We start from the raw sequence: 25,934 nt of genomic DNA on the forward strand, positions 1-25,934 counted from the left end.
TTTTTGTACATTTTGACCCCCCTGAAAACCAATGTCAGACAATTTGATCCACCATCAACTTCAGGTATGTTGAAAATATGTCCTTGGACAACATTTCTGAGAGATATTGGCTTGGGGTCTCGATGGCTTCAACACATTAGTTAGGTTTGCATTCTTATTAATAGATGATGGGTTTTTGCATGAGTACTGATATAAAAAGCTGGATGCTTAGGTTGGGACTTTACAGAATGTCATGGGAGATTGTGAAACTCCACATGTGTGTGATGGTCTTCGTGCTTTAAAAAAGAAGTACATTTTAACCAGTTTATGAAGCCAATAATTGAGCTATTTTAATACAGCAACGAAGGAGATAGCGAGCAAACAAATGTGCTCTTCCTCATCAAAGGATTAAAGTTCTTCTGTCGAATTGCTGGAGTTTGCTGAGTTTGTGAAGGCCACGCATCTGTCAACAAACAGCGGAGCTGTGTTAAAGAAACCTGTTCCCTGGAAAAAAGAGTGATTGGTGAAAGAAACACCATTTTTGGAGAAAGCAGCGCAAGGAGATATATCTAGGAGAAAGCAGCACAAGAAGAAGCAATAGGAGAAAACAGCATCATTTTCGTGTGAGGATTTCATACGCAAGGATATTTATAAACGCAAGTGTACACTGGACTTCGCTGATTTTCGCAGGACAAGTGAATAAGGATATATTACATCAGTCGTCCAGAACATTAACATTGCAAGAACTCTAGGATCACCAACAAGAAGACCGCTGGTTAAGTATCGATAGAATAAAACTGATTGTGTGATTTTATTGTAATTGTTGTTATATGTACCAAGCATACTTTGTTTTCAATTAAAGACTTAGATTTTGTTAGCTTAAAATCAAACGGTGTATTTGTGTTGTGCATTCGTGTGAGTTCGGGTAAAAGGTGATTTTGGCCTTGAGTCAGTACGACTCGTAACATTATTTATTATGTAAGTGGGTTTATAAGTCAAATTTGGTGTCAAAAAATTGCACTAGTTTTCTCTTTGTAACAATACCTTCATTTCTGTTGCCGTGTGCTGTATACTAGAGTTATGAACATTTAAAATGGTATCGAGACTTTTGGGACACCCTGTAGCTGAAAGTGAGATACTTTGGAAACAAGAGCAAAATTATTTGCTGAAGCCTTCAGAATTATTAATTAGAATATTTGATATTTGATGCAGCTGGCTGGAGCTTGTGAGAAGTTCCAGATCTTGCCTACAGGAGAAGTTCCTGGAAAAATGTTTAATTCAAAGGATAATTTTAATTATTATATTGTTCTTTAACATTGTAATGTAAATAACATAATATTGCATGTATATAATATAAGGAATATTTTCAAATAATTAAAAAAAAATTACGAAATAACACTCCCACCATATAATAGAACATCAAAATTTTGTAAAAACGTCACAACAAGGAACAACCGCAGCAAAACACAGACATAAAATCTCATGACCAAGTACAATGATAATGGCTGAAAGTGATGTGATTTAATTGTAGCGACCTCAGCAATTAAAAAAAAATGGCTCACTCTGATTGGCCAAAAACAGCATGACGAAACAAAAGGTTGCTACACACAAAACAAATTTAACAACATGATGACCTCTGCGGGTCATCTTAAATGACCTTACCAGGTCGAAATGGACGCTAATGTTTCTCTGCAGGGGTAAATCAGATTTTTCATGATTGACACATTCAGAATCATTACTACGGCTGGCATGATTTAATTAAATTGGAATATATGAAATATGTTCGTGCCTTTTGATCCTCGATCAATTTCCACTTGCTTTCTTTTTCTTGTATGGATGGTGATATTTGGCAAGAGATGTTTTCTCCATTTAACCGAAGTACAAAGGGTGTCATTACTCCACACTGGACTCCATTCACCTTTTCTTCTTCATATTGAATGTTCTGAAAAGAACAAACATGATCAAGAAATAACACAGAAATCAGGATGACATTTGTATTAAGAAACAGTCTCCTTCTGACCAAAATTTTTTCATGTGTACTGGTCATCAAGGTCATATATTTTTGTAGGCATTCTAATTCTTAATGCATGCACTAGTTCAACCAATTCAAAATCACTCTACATGTGCTTTCACCAGTTTTGACATTTCAATCGATTTAAAAGCATATTCACAGATTTTGTGGGGGTTGTTGACTGGCGGACAGTTTTAGAATGTCCTTATTTGGACTTCTTTATGCGGTACAGTCAAATTTAACGTGATAAACTAAATAAAAGTTGCAACAACATGTCATTTTGACCAAAAAGCACATTTTATGAAAATTATTAGATGCTATAATTACCATACCCACACTATTCAAATATTAAAGTATATTGTTCTCTGATACTCTGTTGGAAGCCCATACTTTAATATGCTAGATAAAATAGGGTGTCAAATTATGTAAGTTACAACAGAAATAACAGACCTTTTCAAATCAAAATTTTCTGAAGACAGCTGCCCTTTGTTTATGGATGTAGTGGATTAATGATTTTGTTTCCACCCAGCCAGCCAGCTAGAGAAACGGACATATGGAGGGACAGCCAACCATCCTATAACATAAGCCCCACATACAGTTGCAAGAGCAAGACTTATAGGAGAAACAGATGAATTCATATGCTTTGAATTGATTACCTGTGATTGATCCTCTCGTAGAGCATAAACTCGTACGTAAATCTTGTCTGTACCGATTACGTGCATATATGGCCTCATCTCCATCTTCATTGTTTGTAGTGATGGCAAGAAGTATGAGAGAATAGCTGTAAACCAGCTGAAGTGAGTAACTCTAATCTTTACGGTGCTTTCTGTGACACAAACTGTGGCTGGTTCACTAGCATCTGATTCAGCTGCTCCATCAAATATAACATGCCACTTTGAAGCTGATATGGTACAATTAAAAACAAATTTGATCTCAAATGTTATTATTTCCACCATGAATGAGCCTACTTGATACAATGTCTATTCATTTCACATACACATAGGCTTGTTGACTTAGTTATATTACCTACACACAAGGAAAGCAGTTATAGATACATAAAATTATTGCAATGAGAAGTAGAATTTGAACTGGATTGATATATCAATTACAAGCAATGTGAAAACTATGTCATCAACGGTGCTCACATGTATAATACGGTTACTTCTGGTGGGGTCATATAACATATTTATTTTGTTCTTGCGTCCCATGACAAAAGTTCTTACCTTTTGTGATCTTGGACCAAACTGTTATATTTCTCTCTGTGATGTTTTGAGCTGAATGTGGTAGGACTAAGACAACTGGCTTGAGAAATTTCATACCGTGTGGCTCAACGCACACCGTTGGTCCTATGACAAATTGGTTATTTTCTAAAGGAGGGTGGTGATTCTCATCTGGAGGGTGGTGATTCCCATCTGGAGGAGGGGGTTGATTCCCATATGGAGGAGGGTGGTGATTCCCATCTTGATAAACTGATATATTGATGGCCACAGTTTCTGTGACACGAAGTGCCCCTTCTGGAACTTCTAACCTGACGCTGGTATTGGTAACTTTTACGACTTGACGCTTGTGGTCAACAGTTGCTGAATATTCTTTGCAATACCCAGATTTGCTATGAGTGTCGCCTGGGGAAGAACAATGAGAATAATATTTAGTCTAAGTTTTACAGAGGGATTTTTTTAAATTGTCATGTTGTTCAAATTATATCCTGACATATCTTATCTGCGGTGTACAAGTATTAAAATCACCGACCAATATTTTGAATTTCATTTTGCAACATCTCTGCACCAAAAGCTAGGCACAGTCTGAACACTTTTAGATAGAAAAAACACAAATGTAACCAGGGGATGTACTCTAATCTTTTTTGGCCACTAGCCAGTCGGGCTGGTAACTCAAAAAGGTTAACCAGCTCAACAGAAATTTTACCTGCCCGATATTTAAGCCGGAGTCATGAAGCATTATGTTTTGTTTAGCAGATCTACCATACAATATGTACACTCTGATAGTTTCCTTACCTTGAAGGCCTTCACACATTTGATCCACTTTCTCTTGCTGTTTGGAAGAATCTGTAAGACAAAAGCAGAGCAAACCACAGAAATTAATAGCTCCTACATTTTTATATTGTTTTTAAAAAATGGAACAGATTTGCCTACATTTATTATTATTATTACTAAAAGTCATTTATTTGGGACCCTTTAAACAAAGGCCAAAGCGCCTTACAATATGTGACACAATCTGGTGTTATGAAGGCCAAATGTGGCAAATTTGAAATTGGGATAAAGGCACAAATAGGAGTAAAAAAATCTTTGGTGTTTTCAGTATATAGCCGAATGTTTTATAGGGTAATAATTTATCTATTCCGTGAGCTAGGGGGTCAAAAAAAAGAAAGAAAGATAATCATGATCGAATCACAGTACCCATTTGAGTGCAGATACAGCTTATTTAGCCAATGTCAACATGGGGGCCATCACGTAAAATATTTTCCTAAATCATATTGAACTAACACTTCTGCTATTTGCCTACTCCATAGAGTTGTACATTAAGAGTCATTACATGCGAAATCAACAATGTGTACAACTCTATGGAGTAGGCAAACCTAACTGATGTGTTTAACCCATCAAGACCCCAAGCCAATATCTCTCAGAAATGTTGTCCAAGGACATATTTTCAACATACCTGAAGTTGATGGTGGGGCAAACTGTCTGACATTGGTTTTCAGGGGGGTCAAAATGTACAAAACATGTACAATTGGGATTTTGCATGGGTAATACATGTATCTCGGGTAAAAGTATTCTAATAGGCTTATTGTGGGATAAGAGGAATGTCCCACCAAAGAGCTCTGACAAAAAAATGGACAATAAAATTATTTTTACTTTTGGAGTTCTGACCCCCCGAAGTTGGTCCTGGATGGATGAAGTTGCATTTTGAGGGCCCTGTATCTTTTTAAGTAAAGGACTTACATTAGTTTGCTGATGGCAGATTTGAATTCTACACAAAAAAGTACCCCCAAGACACATATTTTTCATGTATGGGTTCCCTTTATACATTTATGGCCCTCCAAACATCGTCTTTCGCGTTGTGACGCGTTTTTCCATGCTGACCCCCCTAAATTTCAAATTGCTGCCACTGGAAAACAAAATGGAGTATGAAGCTCAAATTTTCAGGATTTTACTTTCTCACCAATATCTAGCACCACACAGAAAAAGAAAAAATTGAAGAGGTACTGCGGTGCACATCCCTGGAGTTGACATGGATTGGCTCGATATTAATGTCACAAAAAAGTGTTCAATATCGTGATCAATATGCTCTGATTGGAATATTCTCACGATAATAGGCTGACTGTTACGATTTTTGGAGGGATATAAGGGGTTCAAGCCTTGGAAATATACCTTTATATCGGTATTATTAAACAGTATTTTTATCATAAAAATTGACACAAACATTTATTTCTCTTATCCTTTTACAATTTTTGTCACGTCATACAAACAAAAATGTCATTTTCCATGTTGTACCTCCGATTCCGTGATTTGTTTCTGTTTTCCGTAAAACTTCAGACTCTAATCTATGCCTATGGTGTTAGTGTTGATAATTATAAACTGGGTCATCCATTAACAAACAGCAGTTGTCTTCAGATAACTTTAATTTGAAAAGATCTGTACAACAGCTGCAATAGTACCTCAATTCAGGGCAGTAGCACAGGTAAAAAACGTGGGGCAGCAGGCCTTCACTATCTATGGGGGCAGCCATCAAAATGTAGGGTGGCCAAAATACAAATATGCACCAAAATTGGTATAAAGCTATACAGAAAATCATGATGAAAGTGGGTCAGCCATGGCCTCCCCCAGCTGCCCTGCTTGGTACGGCCTTGTCTCAATTACATAAAGATCATTGAATTGTGTACATTTTTACAATTGTGCTCCTGAACATTCAATATCATTTTGAAAAATGACCGCCAGATGCTATCAGCTATGTAATAATGCAACACAGATGTTCTCTACTGGCAGAAACCATAGGAATTTGATTTCAAAAGCTATGGAAACAAAAAACTGACCAGCCGTTTTGCATAGAAAGGTATAATGTAACATCTACCTACTTTATATGACACTTCAGTCTGCACCTTCTAGGGCAAACCTAGCAACCTATGTACCCCAAATTTTGTTATGGATCAAGTTTCAATTGTAATGGTAGAAAGTTTTTAATACAGTATGTGAATCTATGTGATGTATTAGGTTTTGACTACTGTTTGAACTCAACAGCTGATGAGAATTATCAATTGCAAGAGTCTATTTTCCTGGGGTCTGGGAAAAATTACGTCAATGTTCTAGAATACAGTTGAGTTTTTTGGGTAAAAGGCAGAGGACAGACGCTGCAACTAAAATGCCTCTGCGTCTGTCACAATGGAATATATTCTGGGCTCACTTTTTTGCGATTTTCTGCAGTGCATTATGTTCCTATTCCTCACTCTCATAGAATTGCTTAGCCTAATATAGCTATATAATTATATAGTGGTTATAGACCCTTAGATTATGTACAGGGTGTCCCAGAATGATTTATACCGGAAAAGTTGAATTTTTCTAGGTACATGTATGAAAGGCATTACTATTGGTAGTATTGTTTTAAATTCTAACATTTACATAATTATTTATCTTTCTTAGGATTTTAGATTTTAAAAATTGGACGTTTCTAATAGAAGTTACAGGATATTGCGTAAAAATGGTGAATTCCAAGTTTTGACAAAACTACCTTTTTTTGAAAACCTGTAAAATTACTAACCGTTCAGCACCAATTTATTTGGAAAATGTTATGCAGTATATTTGTTGTGTCCTGTTCTTACTTCTACTAAATGGTCAATATCTATTGATTATTTATGATGTTATGAAGCAATCCTTGTATAGAATAAAGAATTTGTTATGTTTGAGTGACCTTCAACTATTCTTTCTTTGGTGGCAGTTTTGAACACAATTATTGCGGTGTGTGAGTCATCATTTGAAATGCCGGCAGAGATGGACTTTTTATAAAAGTATAGAAAAGGTTTGTCCTAGTGTCACAGCATGTATTTATGTCCACAGTATATTGGCAAACCCACAGCTGCATAACGGAGAAAATTACAAGTTACTGCAGAGGATCCTTGAGGAAGTAACATCCTCTGTAAAAATAACATTTTTGGGTAAAAATTGTGGTAAAAATCACATAAAAAGTATGTTTTTCAACCTAAATATCTGAAGTCATATTGCAATGTTCACCTAATCCCATATGAAGAATTATTCAGCGTTGTAAGCTCTACATCAGTGCCAATTTTGATGTATTTCCTATAAAAGAATGTAGGATATTGCTCCAATATATTGCACAGTGTGGCTGGACGATGGTGATAAAGGATCCATGTGTTATGATGCCTTTGCACTGTAAATTACACATGCAGTTTTTGTCCATTTTCAGTAATAGCAACGTCACATGTCAAAACGAATCAAGCTATTTCCATGAAAGTCACAGAACAAGTAGGAGACACACATGTCATTGCATTGCACTTATTAAAATTAGATACACTGTTGACTATATATTTTTGATATTTTCTTCAATCACAGTATAAATCATTCTGGGACACCCTGTAGACCCATATTTACAATGAATCAGAATGAGGAGCCCAATTATGTCATCAGAAATTAGAAGAAATAACCTATTTTTGAAAAAATATATAAAACTAGAAATGTCGCGGTTTTCGACGCAAGGCGTCAAATGGGATGCCGCCAATTTAAATTTAAATGTGTACAAATCCATTTTTAGTAATTTGACCTCCAATGACCCCTGGGTGACTCCAAAATTACATGCCAAAAATTTGGCTCTAAATGTTGACTGTACCCACCAAGGTTCATGCCCATACGGCCAATTTTATGAATTTGACCTTATATGACCCCTGGGTGACCCTAAAATGACCTTCTAAAAATTGGCTCTAAATGTTGACTGTATCTACCAAGTTTCAGGCCCATACGACCAATTTGATAAATTTGACCTTAAATGACCCCTGGTGACCCCGGATGACCTTCCAAAAAATTGACTCTAAATGTTGACTGTACCCACCAAGTTTCATGCCCATAAGACAATATTTAGTCATTTGACCTTAGATGACCCCTGGGTGACCCCGGATGACCCGGAAATGACCTTCCAAAAATTTGGCTCTAAATGTTGACTGTACCAATTTTATTAATTTGACCTTAGATGAACTTTGAAATCAGTATATGACCTTGAACCCCACCCAAAAAAAAAGTCACGAGTTTTTGACCATGACCCACCTATCCTGAAAATTTGAAGTCAATACGCCCATCCATGCCCGAGATACAGCCTCCGGACGGACTTATTTATTTATTTATTTATTTCAACTTTCTTTATACAGGGTAGCTCCTTCAGTGTAAAAGCACTGCTATTCTTGGAGGCCCTGTGACATACATGTACAGGTGTAATTCACTTAAATACATTTATTACACAAATATTACAAGAAAAATATGCAATACCATATTACAATGTATAAATAAATTACAAGAATCATGAAAAATAGGAAAATCAATGAACAGTGTGGATTGTGAGAGCTCTTGATTTAAATTCACTTAGGCTCAAGGAAATATAATTAGTGCGAGTGTCAACATCAACAGAACTATTCCACAGATTTGCTGCTCTCGCCTGAAACAATCTCTTACCAGAGTTATTGTTAAATTGAGGAACAACAAGTGAATTGGAGGAAGTACCTCTTGTGACATGATCATGAGTGAATTTGGTAAATGAAAATTTGGAACAAAGATAATCAGGAGCTCTGCCAGTAAGGCATTTAAATAACATAATAAGAATATGATTATTCCACCTTTTATCTAGTTTAAGCCACTTGAGAGAAGACATCATTGAATCAATATTAGTTCTGATATCAGCAGAAAGAATAATTCTGGCAAGGTTGTTCAAGAGAATTTGTAACTTACTTGACAGAGTAAGTGAACAGTTGGACCAAACATGACTGCAATAATCAAAATGTGGCATGACAAGAGAATCAGCAAGTTTTTTGAGAATATAGTTTGGAAGATAATATTTCACGCGACGAATAACACCACACCGTTTAGAAACGTTGGAAGCAATTAAATCTATATGATGTGACCAAGTCATGTGACTATCAAAAATAATTCCAAGATATTTGAAGTTGTCAACTCTCTCAATAGTCTCACCCTCATAAATTAAAGAAATATTTTGGTACTTACTAAGATTTTGAGGGGTACCAAAAAGCATCAATTTAGTTTTGCTGATATTCAAAGTGAGGTGGTTCTTTTAAACCAGCTGGCAATTTTACACATGTTAAGATTGAGACTGTTTTGAAGACATAAAGGATCTGATGAGCTAACAAGCAATGAAGTATCATCAGCATACATTACTGTTTTACATATAACACTATCAGGCAGATCATTTACAAAAATAATAAATAATAAAGGACCTAATATAGACCCTTGTGGAATTCCAATGTTAATTGGTTTTAAATCTGATAAAGAACTGCCTACTTTTACTGACTGCATTCTACTTATGAGATACGATTTGAACCAGTTGAGTTCAATGTCCCTGATGCCAAACTTCTTGAGCTTATTAAGAAGAAGACTGTGATTGACAGTGTCAAAGGCTTTCTTAAGGTCAAGAAATATGGCACCAGTTACCTTTCCCTCGTCCATGTTCATAAGAATAAAATCTTCAACATCAATAACTGTTGTTGCAGTAGAATATTGTGAACGAAAACCAGATTGTGATGGATTTAGACAATTATTTACAGACAAATAAGAATACATTTGATCATGAACTGCACGCTCAATTATTTTAGAAACAATACTTAGCACAGAAATTGGACGATAATTTTCAACATTAGATTTACAACCAGCTTTGTAAATAGGAACAACTTTTGCATTTTTCCAAACAGAAGGAAAAACACCAGTAGCTAAGGAAAGATTACATATATACGCAAGTGATTTACAAACAATAGGAGCAGCCGTTTTGAATAATTTGACATCAATATCATCAAGACAAGGAGATTTGTTATTTGAGAAATTCCAAATTTGATCAAAAACATAATCAGCAGAAATACAGTAGAAATTAAATTTACAAGCATCATTCACAGCATTATAATCATGACACAAATTATTAATTTGAATATCATCTTCATCATGAGAGTTAAATTTACTAGCTAGGTTAGAGCCAATAGTAGTAAAGTAATCATTAAAAACATCTGCAGTATCTTTGTCATTAGTAGTTACTTTATCATCAACTTTAATGTTAGCTACTGAACTCTTATTTTTACCAGGAATAACCTTCCTGATGGTTTTCCATAATTTCTTAGAATTGTGCAAGTTATTTTCAATCTCTGTGTTGTAGTAATTTTTCTTAAGAGTTTTACGTAAGTTATTGACTTTATTGCGAAGAGTTTTGGCTTTATCCCAATCAAGTGGGTCATTAGTTTTATGAGCTTTATCATAATAGAATTCTTTATCTTTAGTAAGTTTCAGGAAGTCAGTAGTTACCCATTCAGGGAGATATCCTCTAATCTTCTTTTCCCTAATTGGGGCATGATTATTACATACCTCGTTGAACATATCAAACCAGACTGCCCAGGCAGAGTCAACATCTGAGTAACTAGTAACTATATCCCAGTCTTTAGTTTTAAGTGAGTTAATAAAATCAACATCATTGAAATTTTTATATGAGCGAGATTTAATTAATTTAGGAGGGTTTTTAATTTTCTTACTTTTACGTACAACAAAAATTAATGAATGATCACTCAAGCCAAGATGATGTACTCCATGAGCAGTGATCATGTCAGGATGTGTTACAAAAGCAAGATCTAAACAAGATCTTGTTTCAGGAGTAATTCTTGTAGCTTCAGTGATCAATTGAGTAAAGTTTGAGTTTTTAGCCAAGTTTTTAACCTTTTAGAGAAGTTACTTTTAAATAAATCAAGGTTAAAATCACCAACAACTATAACCTCATTATAATTAGCCACAGCATTCTGTAACACAAGATCAATTTTAGTTAAATACTCAGCATTTGAACTAGGCTGTCTATAAACAGTACCAAGCAAAATTGGTTTAGTACAAGGTAAATTGATTTCAGTGAATAGAACTTCAACATCATTATCAATACTTATATTAGGGACAACCATCAAAATTTGATGTTGACCCCATTGCTACAAAAGATTGTTTTCTGAGTAGAACTCATCAACAGAAGTATTTTGGTGGTTAAATGGTCAAAATTGGTCAAAAACTTTTCGAATTATGAATTATCAAAGTTTCCCATTCTGACCGGTCATTGGAACGAAATAAAATGACAAGGTCCAAAAATAGCAGTTGGGAGCAAAATTGGCATAAGCATATATTTACCTTTATATTTCTTTATTTTAACATATTTGCAAACATGAAACAAGCATATTGTGAAAGCATCAAAGGGGTTTCGTATGAAATGGCACTTAACTAGTCACTGGCATAACTTATCTTTTCAAACCGAGGCATTGAAATCATGCATTTAGAGGACATTTGCCAAAAATCATCCAAGATAGCCGATATGGCACAAAATCAAAATTGCACTAAGTAGGTGAACTTTTTTTTCACAACCAAGAATTTCAATGTTATTGGGTTTAATATGACCAATTAGTAGGTGTATGTAAACAAAATCTTAAGTTTTGAAGGTCATTGACTCATTCACAACAATAGAGATTATCCTCATCATGCTCATGTGTGACTTCTAACAAAAAGCGCTGGTTCCTGTAGTATTCCTCATTCAAACCAAAGTAGCACTCAATACATTATGAGTATCTTTGTTCAAACCAATTCAATGCTTGACCTCGGAGTTACCTGCATGACTATCGCGGGCTATTTTGAAACAGTTATGGTTGCACATTCAGGTACTTCTTTTGAAAGTCCTAAACAAGGTATAGCCAGCAGCAAGTTGTAGATGTTATAGGCCTAAACATAAGAAAACGTTTAGGGTTAAGATCAGGTGAACAATACATCGAATGAGCACGAAACTTCACATTTATGTTCAGAAAGGTGTCTTCTTAACATGATTTGAAAGGAATATAAAAATTCCAAAGGGAAGCTGGTGATTTAATTTGTAACTCGAGATCTACTTGTTCAATTTTTTAACCTTTTTACAGAGAGTATGATAGAGGTATTACTGGCAACTCTGCCAAATTACAGCTCAGTAGGCCACGTTTTTCACCTGATCTTACTGATTTGAATATTTTGTGCCATTCTTGAGCAGTGTTAAACTCAGCCACTGGCAATTAAGCGCACTGTGGCGATGGACCAATTTTGACTCACACTTACAGAAAAACGAAATAAGTTATGTTGCTGTAATTTGCAAGATAGTTACAAAATATAATTGGCAGTAACTTCCTCAAATTTTACAGAAAAATATTGAAAAATAAAAGAATGAGATCAATTTAGAAATGTCTGTGCAAGCAGTGCACAGTTGAGCTCCCTGCATGTCTATGGGAGTGTTCTAATCAAGTTGATGGTTCATTGGTCATCCCTACTTATATTAACCTCTTCATTGTAATCAATACCATCTTTTATATACACAACAATACCACCATGTTCCATACCAACACGGTCTTTTCTATATAAATTATATCCATCAATAACAATTTCATTATCATCAATGTTAGGTGTTAACCATGTCTCATTAATGAGACATTAATGAGACATGGGTCAAACTTAAAATTCAAAGCCCGCTCTAATTCTTTAGATTTGGAAGGAAGGAAAAAGTCATGGTCAGATATAAACACGGGTCTTTGTAAGTTATGCAATTTAAACCAGGAGGAATCAGTTGATCACTTTCTATTCAATTGTACAAGTTTGGACTACATAAGGAACGACCACTTCAAAAGACTTGAAAGAGATCTATGTTCTAAAGGGTGGGAAGTAATTTGGCATATGTTCTCGGTTGGGGATGCAAATATTAGACACCATCTCCTCCTAGATAACATCTTCGAAGAGAGCTATGATCTAGGGTCTATACTTGATAAATGTAGTAAAATGTTTCTCACTGATGCGTGGAAAGAAAGGAGTAATATATTGAAAGACTTATGATCTCATAATTATAACCCATATTAATGTATTGATTTATAAAGCTCATACAAACATGTATTTTATAGTATAAGTATATCTGTATGACACTGTACGTGTCTTTTTTTTTTAATAATTGATTAAGTTATTTCTTTCTTTCGCTTTTCTTCTTTCTTTCTTTCTTTCTTTCTTTCTTTCTTTCTTTCTTTCTTTCTTTCTTTCTTTCTTTCTTTCTTTCTTTCTTTCTTTCTTTCTTTTCTTTCTTTCTTTCTTTCTTTCTTTCTTTCTTTCATCCGTTCTCTTTCTTTAGCCCTCTTCCTCACTTTAGATTATTTATATGTACCTTTTGCTTGAGTATATTTTTACTTTGTTATATAATTGTTGATAATTATTAAGCTTTGTTTGTATATTTAATGTCTTGGATGCACCATCAGATAGATGAGTGCCGCTGATGTAAAAGTGAATTCCAAATAAAAACTTGAAACTTGAAACTTGACACATAAGATATCAATATTATTTGAGAAAAGAAAAATTTGGAGATGATCTGTTTTGTATCTGAGACTCTGAATATTAATGTGACAAATTTTTAAACCTCTATTCAAATGACACTTAAGATCAATAAATTGGCCCTCACTGAAAGGAAGTTCATCTAAACAAATTCTGGTAAAGCAAGAATTACAAAGCCAATTTGAGTGGTGATGAACAGAATTAACTTTGTCAATATCAGTACAATCATAGTGAAAGTCAAGAGAACATTGAGAACAAGAAACTGAGTTGTTTACAAATACCTTTTTAAAACATTCTCCACAGGTGGAGGTTATCTGAGAATTGTTGACATTTATACATTCATTTTTAGAAACATTACTAGAAGAATTGACACTTGTATATAAAGTAATATCATTAGAATTAGAAACATCTTTATCAGAGTCTTTAGACCCTTCATTATTTTGAGAGCCTATATCTGTATAATGACCATTATCAACATCACATGCAGCAGAACCTTTACAAACAAAATTATTAATAGTACCACCAGAACAATTATGATTAACAACACTTTCAACATAAATATCAGATTCAGACATTTTTTGTATAGGCTCACTAAATGCATGTACATGTATATCATCATGATCATAAATTGCACTCTTAGCAATATTACAATTAGTGGAGTTATCAAAAATAACATCATCTGGCAAGTCATTTCCAACATTAGAAAAATATTCATTAGTATTATTATTACAAGGAATTGAGTCTTTGTAAAGTTCACTTTGAAAGTTCACCTTCTGCGATAAGGATTCACTGTGTTGGATCCACCTGGGGACAGGAGATACTTCAGCCAGTCTGGAGCCCCCGGGGGCACGATGAATTGGGGTTTGCGCTGGAAGGATTTTTGACGACCCTGTTGAAAAAGGGAAGGATGAGCACTACGTAAAAAATTCTGGTAATTTTTAGCCAAGAAGCTCATACCCCTAGTGTCTGGGTGAAGGCCATCATAGAGTAGATCCGTGGTAACAGCAGAGTTGTTGATGTATGTCCATTTGTGTTCTTTACACAGATCTCTTAAGAATTCATTGCATTCATCAATATTTTGAACAGGAGGTTTATCACGTGGAAGTATTGATGATACCGCGACAGAGCAGTGACTGGGGATGTTGGTTTTCAGTGTATTGCACATCTGTGACAGTTTTGTCTTTATAGTATCGATGTTGTCCTGTTTCAAGTTATTTGTGCCAACATGAACAATTACAGTGTCGGCGTCTGTACACTTACCACTAACAATATCACTGCGAACTTGTTCAATCCTTCTTCCACCAACAGCAGCATTAACAACATTAGCACTGCGTGAGAGACGATCACATTTGATTCTTGTCATGATGGAGTCTCCAAGGAGAACAACTTTGGGTTTAGTAGGCTTGGCTTTTGGCTTAGTGTCTGTTGACTTTGGGGGTGCAACCGGTGCATTTGATGCAGGATTTGAGCTTGCCGCAGGATGCGTGTCCAGATTTGGAGACATAGTTGATGCCTGATCGAGAGCCGCAAATCTATTAGAAGTAGATACTGCAGCTGGTGATCGTGTTGGCGGCGAGTTTGAATGTCTGGTGGGAACCTTGTTCCATTCTTCTTTTGAAGTAGCTGTTTTTGTTGATGGGTGACAAAGTACGTCTCTATATGTAGTCTGGGTGTGAGTGCTTACCATATCATTATCATGTTTTGACAGTTCCTGAATTTGCAGCAGGAGTTGATCGCGTTCATCTGCAAACTTCTGATCTTTAGCATGAAGTAGTTTTCTTTCACAATCAAGTTCAAACTCGAGCAAGTCTACATCAGCTACTCTACTCATCATAACTTGCAGCTTCACTTTCTCATCTGTCACTTGGTCTATTAAGTCTTTGTTTTGCTTTGACAGCTCAGTTACTTGGTTTCTCAAGATGGCATTTTCACCTTGATACTTAGCTTTCTCTTCGGTACACTGAAGTAATTTGTGTAGTAACGGATCACTAACCATTTGAGATGACTTCAGTGGAGTGGATGTAAAAGTATATTCACTGGCAGCATTGACTTTAGACACATTTGGTTGTTCTACCTTTGATTCATCATCCACAGAGTGGTTTACAGTCGCATTCTGCAAGGCATTCATTACCTGCTTTGCCATCACAGGTAAAACTTCATCAACCCACACACTATACCCTGCGCCCTGAACTCTGACAATTCCAGTGGTGTAGAAAGTTATTGTCACATCTGACGACATACTGGATGTAGATGCTAGTCCTCTATAAATCCTTCCATGCTTCTCTATATGACATTCGGGCTGACCACACATCTGCTGAACTTGCTCCTCAAGAGAAGATAAAGCTAACTCATCATTAACTTTCAAAGTGAATGAGTTCTTTCTCTGGAAACATTCCCATACAGAAGTTGGCATATTAAAAAATTCATCATGTGAGAAACCATTAAAGGACATACATGTAGAGTTGAGCATCATTGATTGCTGCTGAACTTGGTTGCTAGGCTCCATTGTTATGTTCATCAGTGCAATTGTCCAGTCAATTGTCCAACACTTGAAATAAATATTGATCAGCTGGATGAGCAGTCCATAGCAACCACTGCAGTATGGTGTATTAGTATACAATCCAATGGACAAATTATGAAATTAATTTCATAAAATATCTCAAAAAGTTGGAATTCAATATCCTTAAAAATTGACAAGTATATTCCACAAGTTACAATAAAGTCACAGTTAAAAATTTGTAGCAAGCAAAAACCAGTAAAAGCTGTTAATTGATGATTGAAGTCAGAGCAAGAGCAGAGCATGTGTGCTGTGTGCTGTAATTTAGTAATTTGACCTTAAATGACCTTTGACCTCAGTATATGACCTTGAACCCCACCCAAAAAAAAGTAGCCAGAGTTTTTGACCATGACCCACCTATCCTGAAAATTTGAAGTCAATCCGCCCATCCATGCCCAAGATACAGCCTCTGGACGGACGGAAGCTCGGAAGCACGGAAGCTCGGACATTGCAAAAACAGTATGCCTCGCACAGTGACATCGCCCCGATATCTTCATGGTAGAAATCGCCATGGTAGGTTGAATCCACAGCCACCCATGGCCATTTATTCGGACCTTATGAGATGCATAATTAGCGAAGTGACCTGACTAAGGCTACTGACAATAGACAGGGTAATTGATTTCTCGCTATGTGAGTAAGCTTGTATACGACATTGCGGTCATTGGTTATACTGTCTCCACTTGAGTGAGTGCCGCTATAGCCTGCTGCGCGCTGTAGTCCATACAGACAGGACCAACGCAATATAAAATTAGAGTTTTGGTCAAATTTTGAGTTCAAAGCGCACAGCCAATTTTCAAAGCGCACGCTAACGACTATCATATCTGTTCAACACGTATTTTCAAGTGTATGAGACCACATCTGGTTTCTTGAGAAAAAATCATTTACGAGAGATATTCATCATTTTCTAACCCAGTATCCGAAGATTTTCGTCTGATATCAAAATCGTGCATAGCAATTCACGTGTATCGATCCCGTGTATTCATTTTAATGTCTCTGCTGCACCAAATAATTATTAGCCAGGCGATGTCGGTGTGCCTCGTGGTGGAGGCATAAAAATGATTTTCCACTCCAAGCTTTTTCCTCTCTCAAACATTAATACAATATTTAATAATGTGGAGTCCAAATTGATACAATTTGTATTTTGTATAATCTTTATAAAACTCACAAAATATTTTGCATCCTTTTAAGGGATCTAGAATGAGCGTTTATTGCATTTCGACAGTATTTTTTGTGGGACATGAGAGCACCTCAGACCTATCGAATTGCATTCTGAATACGAAGCATGTCTTTCTGATATCAAATAATTTTCATTTTTTGAAAATCACAATATAATACAAATTTTATTACAAATTATAAAAATTTGATATTTTTCAAATTTTGGATATATAACAGTCCTCAAGTAAATTATATAAATCTAATGATATATTCTTAAAGTGTATGTAGCTGGGAGGAAAAGCCGACGGTCAATTGAAAATTTTGACCTTTCATATTGAAGATATGGATTTTTTCCCAAAAAGACCCAATTTTTTTTGGTGTTTTTGGAAAAAAAATCCATATATGTGACCATCCATCTCAAACCGCTTCGTAAAATCGGCAAAAGTGTATTTTAGTTACAGTCCAAAATGTGCATAAACCTTGTATTCATAATGTACCTAATAATTGTCCTACAAGTGTCTCATTTCAATCCAGTCAAATACCAATCTTTAATCCTATTGTTGAAGAGGATAATAAGCTTATACTTATAGTAAATAGCTTTAGTCTTTGTTTGCTTTGGTTAAATCTTGTTCAAGTGGTGAGTTAACCAACAATTAACAATGAGAGGACATTCATGAACCTCGTTGACTTGCGGATGATTTGAAGTGACCGCCAATTATGACCATTTGATATTTAATACCAGCAATGTAGAAAAAGAGATATATTGTAGCACCAAAATAAAGGGGTATTCAGACTTTTTATTGTATCGTACAATATTGTATGCAACATATCTCGTTGTTTAATCTATTGCCATTCTATTTCCAGTAATGTTTAAGTTCTAACGAATGTTTGATGACATAAAATCGATAATATATTTCTACTAGATATTACATGTAACATATTATCGATTTTTCGTCATCAAACATTCGTTAGAACTTAAACATTACTGGAAATAGAATGGCAATAGATTAAATAACGTAGATATGTTGCATACAATATTGTACGTACAATACTCGGAGTCTGTGGAGCGCTTAATGTACCTTTTTACTGAAGTAGCAAAGTTTAACAAGCCATAACCCCGCTTCTGGATATTGTTTGAGGTCAAATGATATATCATTGTAAAGCTTATGATATATATTTTCTAAATACGCAAGAAAACAAAATTGACCAGGGGCCGACTTTATGAGCGTTTCGATGTGGATAGTCACATATTCAATACAAAAGGTCAAAATTTTCAATTGATCGTCGGCTTTTCATCCCACCTACATACACTTTTAGTATAAATCATCAGATTTATAAAGTTTACTTGAGTACTGATAAATATCAAAATATCAATTTTTAATGATTTGCCATAAAATGTGTATTAAATTGCAATTTCAAAAAATCAAAATTATTTGATATCAGAAGGACATTCTTCATATTCAGAATGCAATTCGATATGTCTGATGTGCTCTAATGTCCCAAAATAAATACTGCCCAAACGTTCATACCCCTTCCCTTAAAAATCCACAAAACATTATTCTGCTTCCTTAAGGGGGTACTACACCCCTGGTCAATTTTGTGCCCATTTTTGCATTTTTATCAACAATTATAGCGCATTGGTGACAAGTAAGATATGCATATTATAGGGGCAAGGACTACAACTACTGCACTGAAAATTCAGCAACTCAAGGCAAGTAGTTATTGATTTATTGATCACTTTTGACTGTAACTCCACAACTGTTGTCTGTGCTGAAATAAAATTTCCAGTGTAGTAGTTGTAGTCTTTGCCCCTATAATATACATATCTTACTTGTCACCAATGCTCTATAGGGCCCTAATTTGTGATAAAAATGCAAAAATAGGCACAAAATTGGGCAGGGGTGTAGTACCCCCTTTAAATAAAAAAACAAAACAAAAATAATTGTTGAATAAATGTATGAATTTCTTACTTTTAGTTTGAATGTCATTCTTTAGCTGATCTACTGCCTTGGAACAATCTGTAATATAAGTAAGATGATGTTCCATTAATCCTGTAGAACTGAAAGCTAATGAAGATACTTTGTTTTGTGAACCAACTTACCAACAAATTGGGGGTTAACGATAAAAAACTGAATATAATCATAATAACAGAAAGAACACCTTTATAAACTCTATTGATCTATCTCCAAAATATTAATTGCAAGTTCTTGAATACACCTATTTTCGACTTAACTTCCACATCACAAAACTTTTTGGATAAATTGTCTTGGTTCAATTGTTTCATTATTTCTTTGAACTTTTTTAACCTTAAAAGACCCCTGACATGTGATGCGATAAAGCAAAATCAGTCGGAACTCTGCAATAATAAATTTTCAGTTTCTTACAGGATAGTAAAAAACATTTACAAAGCTGGATTTTGCAGAAAACCCTATTGAAATTGAACAACCAGTTCCAAAGATATGAGCAATTAAAGTTTATCCAAAACAAGAAGAAACAAAAGGAAATATTTCCTTTATTTGGCTATATCTCAAAATCAATATTTCCGAGTTCCGACTGATTTTGCTTGATCGCATCACATATTACAACATAATTATGTACATATAATCTTTGCAGCAATATTACATTATATGTACTAAAGGATCTTGATCTTTAATTTATTTAAAAGTTAATAAATGGGGCATTGCATTTTTCCAAAAGGGGGCATTTATTGAAGGTGAATTGTCAGTGAAAAAAACTTAAAAATCGGGTTAAATTCCCCGATGGTGCTCCTGTAGAAAGGAGGGATTTATGACTATACTAATACTATACCATGGCAGTGCTCACGGAAGTTGAGTAGAAAATGATATTTTCGTGGTAAATACAACAAAATTACACCCGTGAGTGCATCATCAAACAAGAATCTGGTGAAATTCTACCATAATTAGGCAATGGAATGGATTGAAGTTTGAGTCATAATAGGTTTTGTCCATGCAATTTAGCGATCGATACTGACAAGACTGACATGACTGATGCAAGTTTAAAGCTTACTCACGCGATAAAGCATGGAAATGTTTGCATTTCTATTAATTTTTCAGAGAAAAATGGGAGGGGGCGTTTATTAGAGGAGGAGCGTTTATTACAGACAATACGGAATATATGCATATGAGTATTTTGGCATGACAACACGATCTTGGAGGCGCTATTATATCTTGATGTTTCAATTCATAAGGCAAATTTCCAGGATAACTATTACAAGTATACCTTACTATCATTAATAATAATAATAATAATAATGAATGGTTCTTTTAAGGCGCAAAATCTTCCGTGGAACTCAGAGCGCGCAAACACATGAAAAGACAAACAAACAAAGAAGCAATTAATTCTGTGAATCTGGAAAAGCTTGACGAAAGAGATGGGTTTAAGCTGACGTTTAAATTGAGAAAGTGTGGGGATGTTACGAAGGTTGTTTGGAAGTGAGTTCCAAACAGTTGGGGCAGCAAAATGAAATGAGCTTTCACCGGCTGATTTAAGGTTAACCTGAGGAGTTTTGAGTAATTTTTCAGAGGATGATCGAAGGGAGAGGGAAGTTTGATAAGTACAAAGCGCAGATGACAGGTATGGTGGTAAAGTGCTATCGAAGTGATGGAAAGCCAGAGTAGCGAGTTTAAATTGGATGCGCAATTCGACGGGCAGCCAGTGAAGCTCGATGAGGATTGGTGTAATATGCTCATGCTTTCTTTTTTTGACAATGAGACAGGCCGCACAATTTTGAATGCGTTGGAGATGGTTGATCAGCAGTGATACCTGTCAAGATGGAATTGCAGAAATCAAGCCGCGACAGAATTATTGAATTAACCAGACATGATGTTGCTTTATCAGACAAGTAAGGTCGAATGCAGCCAATACGTCTCAGAGATAGAAATGAGGAACGGCAAATATCGCTGATATGTTCAGACATAGACAAAGTTTGATCTAAACGTACAAGGCTATTGCATATGGCAACCTAATAAATAATACATAACAGTTACATTAATTGTCCTATGGATGCATTAAGTAGGCCAAACACAATTATTTGTGGCTCTTTACCCTCCGAATCTTTTATTTTCCTTTCTTTTACGCAGTTGATCAAGAGCCCGATCAAGAGTCAACTGTGTTCTTCATACTTCTTATTTAATATCACCTCAGACAGCTAAATCATCTGAGAATAAGTAGATATTAATTCAATTTCATTCGCGCCTCAAACAGCTATATCATCTGGGACATTTTTTATCTATAGATATCAAATTTAAAAATGAAAGTATATGAATTAGACAGCTATATCATCTGATCCATTTTAAGCAGTACCAAATCATTGAACGTATATGCATCAGGCAACTATATCATCTGACCCATTCTTATTTAATGTGTTCTTCATACTTCTTATTTAATATCACCTCAGACAGCTACATTATCTGAGATTCTTAAGTAGATATTAATTCAAATTTGCACCTCTCAAATCATTGAAAGTATATGCATCAGACTGCAGCTACATCATCTGATACCATTTTTGGCCCGGAAGTGGGACAACCAAATTCACTTTTTCAAACAGCTAATTTGAAACGGACATTTACAAACAAGAATTACCCAAGGCACAAGGCTCGACACAAGGCATTGGTGCTTATTACACCAATGACAATTTTGCTTTTAAAACCCGATTGTCATAGGTTTATTTGGGTAATAGAATGTTGATGCTGGTTTTGAATGCGCATTGATAGCCATAGTAGAGTAGTCAGATTCTATTGGTGTGTACCAGCATTTTTGGAAGGATGTTTATGCCACAGAATTCAATGGTAAAAGGGGGCAAAATGCAGGAGGTGGGATTATTAATATTATTATTATATAATTGAACATTATTACTTTAAATACCATGACAACATTCTCGCTTTCGCTTGTCAATAGAAATCTAATGCTTGTGACCCTTACCTTGGCTTAGTTGTTCTACATTCCGATTCCTTTGTGGCTCTTGACACAAAAGTATGGATAATATACAAGTTGTAAGTTTCCTGTATATTGCTTCAAATTTCCTTGCTGTTTCTTGCTGCTTTAAGAATTGGTTTAATTTCTGCTGCACAGATGGATCATCAAACCTCCCAAGCAGTTCTCCAAGTTCTTTGTCAATCTCTTCTAGCCGTTCAACAAATACATGTACTTTCTCTTCATCAGTAAACCGGTATAACACTGGTTCTAAATCTTCCAATAGCTGGTATACAGATCTCGAGTTTTTATCATTTTGCTTGACAATTTTCAACCTTGTCCTGATAGATAAACCAATGTCTGCTACCTTTGCTATTTCAGATACAACATGGGATGCCATTTTGGGGTAGAATCTGAATAGAGGAAAATTACATCAATGTTTAGAGTTTTAAACATGTTTTAAAAGCAGGTTTTAGGTCATACTGTGCTTTCTATTCTTTATAAATAATTAGTACCTTGAATAATCATTAAGTTTTCTAAAAAATACTGAGAAAATGTACTGTGTTGGATCCGGGCAATGGACACAGGTCTACCCTACAATAAACCTGTTCATTAACACTAACCTGTTCATTAAAGGTGGTCCACCTTTGCCAGAAACTTGCAATCAACTATACACAAATGATCAAAAAACAAAATTATGTTATAACATCAATCTAATTTTTGTGTCAGTTCCTGCAGAACTGACACCTTCTAGTACAGGTTTGACGATCATGTGACAAATCGAATCTGTGATGTCAATATTAATATCGATATCAATTTAAGGCTGTTCTAGTTAAATTACATACTCATTGGCATTTTGGCTGTTCGATTTAATTTACATACTCAACATTTCCCTGTGCACTTTAATAGTCCATGAATTGATTCTGATTTGCATTGTCGTTAGAGTTATATTTTTGTACACAACAGGGATGTTACTATTGTTTTAACTAAATGAAGCATACTTTTGCTTTTATCTTTCTTTGTCCTTTATTAATTATAAATTAGGTGATTTAATTAATATAATTCTTTGTTTCAGCGACCCTGGGGTAAACAGACAAACAAAAACATGGGTCAAAATCCTTCAATTTCTGTGAAAATTGAACAAAAAGTACCCAAATCCCTACATTTTATATTTCCCTGTGTTATAGACAAATTTTATACGTCACATTTAAAATGACTTATAAATTGCCTTATGCTATAATGGGGTCTTATACATTTGTATTGTGTTTCTCGGATCTGGTGAGGTGCATCTGGGTGTAACTTGGTAGGGTGGTGGTAAGTGGCTGCCCTGAGACTTTTGGTGCAAAATATACAAATTAGGTAGCTAATTTGCATATTTAACTTTTTTTTTTGGTTTTTTTTTGCCATTTCGAAGAATTGGTGAGGCGTATAGGGATGTAACTTGATGAGGTTGTGGTAAGCGGCAGTTTCTCGGAGCTGGTGAGGTGTATGGGGTATAACTTGGAAGGGTGGTGGTAAGTGGCTGCCCTAAGACTTGATGCAATTTTTGGCGCAAATTAGGTAGCTAATTTGCATATTTAACAAAAAATTGTTTTTGGGTGGTTTTTTTTGCCATTTCAAGAACTGGTGAGGCGTATAGGGATGTAACTTGATGAGGTTGTGGTAGCGGCAGTCGTAAGATCCGATGCAATTTTTGTCGCAAGATATGCAAATTAGTCACCACATTTGCCTATTTTTATTTGTCGAATTGCTTTTGGCCATTTTTCAGAACTGGTGAGGCATACAGAAATGTAATTTGGTGGGGTGATGGTTAAGAGCAGTCTTAAGATCAGATGCTATTTTTGTCACAAAATATGCAAATCAGCCACCTCATTTCCATTTTTTCTATTTTTAAAAACGCTTTTTGCCATTTTTCGGAACTGGTAGGGGGTATATAGATGTAACTTGGTATGGTGGTGGTAAAGGGGCAGTCTTAAGATCCCACATGATTTTTGTCGCAAAATATTCAAATTAGCCACCTCATTTGCATATTTGTTTATTTTAAAAAATGTTTTTAGCTAGAATAGAAGGCTGACGCTGCGCCAAAACACGTATGTAAGTGTATAATTATTTAATGATAAATGAACTACCACTAAATGTTCCTGTCAGTGCTGCAGTGCAAAACTTCTCATGCAATTCCATCTTTAACATTACATTCAAATAATAATTACATTGTAAATTGGAACTGACACTAATTTTTTTCAGGAATATCTTGTTTATTCTACTTATTAATCAAACTGTTAAATTGGACAAAATTAGTGTACAAGTGGATGAATCAATTTTAATGTTGCTAAAAACAATACCAATATATCTGAGGTGACATCACCTCAGGTGATGTAACTACATATGTAAAGATGACAAAAGCTAATAGATGGTACTGACAGCTATACTAAATAACAAGCAAAGTCACTTGACCTCCAACAACATCAGCCTAGATGGGTCTATCCAGCAGGATGCACTACAGCATCTCCTGTATTACAAACTGAAAGAACATCTTGTAACCAAGTTTGCTAGACTGCACAAGGAAAGGCAAAATAATTATTCTGATACAGGTATAACATTATGACTTTTAGGATGTTCCAGGCTAGCTTTATAATTATTTTGGTTTCAGCAGTTCCCCCAAACTTTAGGAGTCGTAAGTTTGAAGTTTATGTATGTCTTCATTATTCAAGCACAACATACAATAATATACATTTGGGGAAAGGTAAAGAGTCAAGGAATCCAAATATAAGCACAGATTTGGTGTACAAACAACACTGTTGGAGAAAATGTCAAGCATCCATTTATTGCCTCTTTTGTTTTGTGACAAATTTACTTTCATATTTTTTCGTACTCTTGAGATTAATTTCTAGGGACCATTTAAAATATATCAGCCTTCATCTTTGAAATGAGGACCAAATTAGGCAAAAATTAAAGGAACATTTAATATTAGTATTAAATTCACAAAATCTGCACAAAATGATGCTGAAAATAAAAATAAAAAGGGGAGGAACTATTCTTGTTACTTTCCCAGCAAACACAAAAATGTTTTGAAAAATTTATAAACAGTCTTGTTTCATGTTTGGGGTTAAATAACCCGCATAAAACATTTCTGTACAATGTTTTGTATCTGCTGGGTTATAATTGCTGTTTTATCAAGCATGGTATCTGCATTCACAAAGGCATAACCTGAGTACAATGACAGGATTTTAATCGACTAACCACATACATGTAGTGCTAGCCAAAGTTTGAAATAACCACAAAAAGCTTAAATATTGGGGTTTCATATCAAATCTTCTTTGCCATAACTATATTAAATGTAAATTTACAAATAATATAATGTTATTGCATAGTATGATTTCAATTGCAATTTCAATGATTAATACTCACTTATCATTATAACCTTTCGTATGTCAATTGTGTTCTTTTCCAGTGCAGAGTCACATGATGAACTTGAACCTTTGGTTGTCCTCGTTCCATGAACCAGAAAACTGGTGAATATGCAGAAATACAAAAAAAATATAACAATAAGTTGATTTCATTGTTCCTTATCAAATCTTCATATGGTTTAGGTAATATAGCTAGAATGGGTAAAAATCCCAGGTAAAATTATTAATACAATAAAATTACGCTGTTTAAATAATATTCACATATTTATCAGGTCACTTCACACAATAGAGGGCGTGTTTAATATGGTAAGTCT

The 25,934-nt window shown here is 35.0% G+C and overlaps 1 protein-coding gene across 1 annotated transcript; it reads right to left on the reverse strand.

Moving 5' to 3' along the window:
• Positions 1-1,452: 1,452 nt before the first annotated feature.
• LOC140138027 (uncharacterized) lies at positions 1,453-25,704 on the reverse strand. Its single transcript, XM_072159865.1, has 8 exons — positions 25,622-25,704; positions 22,837-22,881; positions 22,223-22,626; positions 19,252-19,299; positions 4,003-4,053; positions 3,214-3,612; positions 2,647-2,891; positions 1,453-1,921 (listed from the first exon to the last, which is right to left on the reverse strand). Exons 2-8 carry the CDS (start codon positions 22,842-22,844, stop codon positions 1,718-1,720), a joined length of 1,359 nt encoding a protein of 452 aa, XP_072015966.1. The 5' UTR covers positions 22,845-22,881; positions 25,622-25,704; the 3' UTR covers positions 1,453-1,717.
• Between the last annotated feature and the right edge of the window lie 230 nt (positions 25,705-25,934).

This window comes from Amphiura filiformis, chromosome 17 (assembly GCF_039555335.1).
Source record: "Amphiura filiformis chromosome 17, Afil_fr2py, whole genome shotgun sequence".
NCBI classification, from domain to species: Eukaryota; Metazoa; Echinodermata; class Ophiuroidea; order Amphilepidida; family Amphiuridae; genus Amphiura; species Amphiura filiformis.

Bases quoted from the DNA above. Each gene is read 5' to 3' on its own strand.
- LOC140138027 (XM_072159865.1), bottom strand. The intron at 2,892-3,213 runs GTAAGAACTTTT...GTACCATATCAG, and splicing joins TTGGTCCAAGATCACAAAAG to CTTCAAAGTGGCATGTTATA. The intron at 1,922-2,646 runs GTAATCAATTCA...TGTTCTTTTCAG, and splicing joins TACGAGAGGATCAATCACAG to AACATTCAATATGAAGAAGA.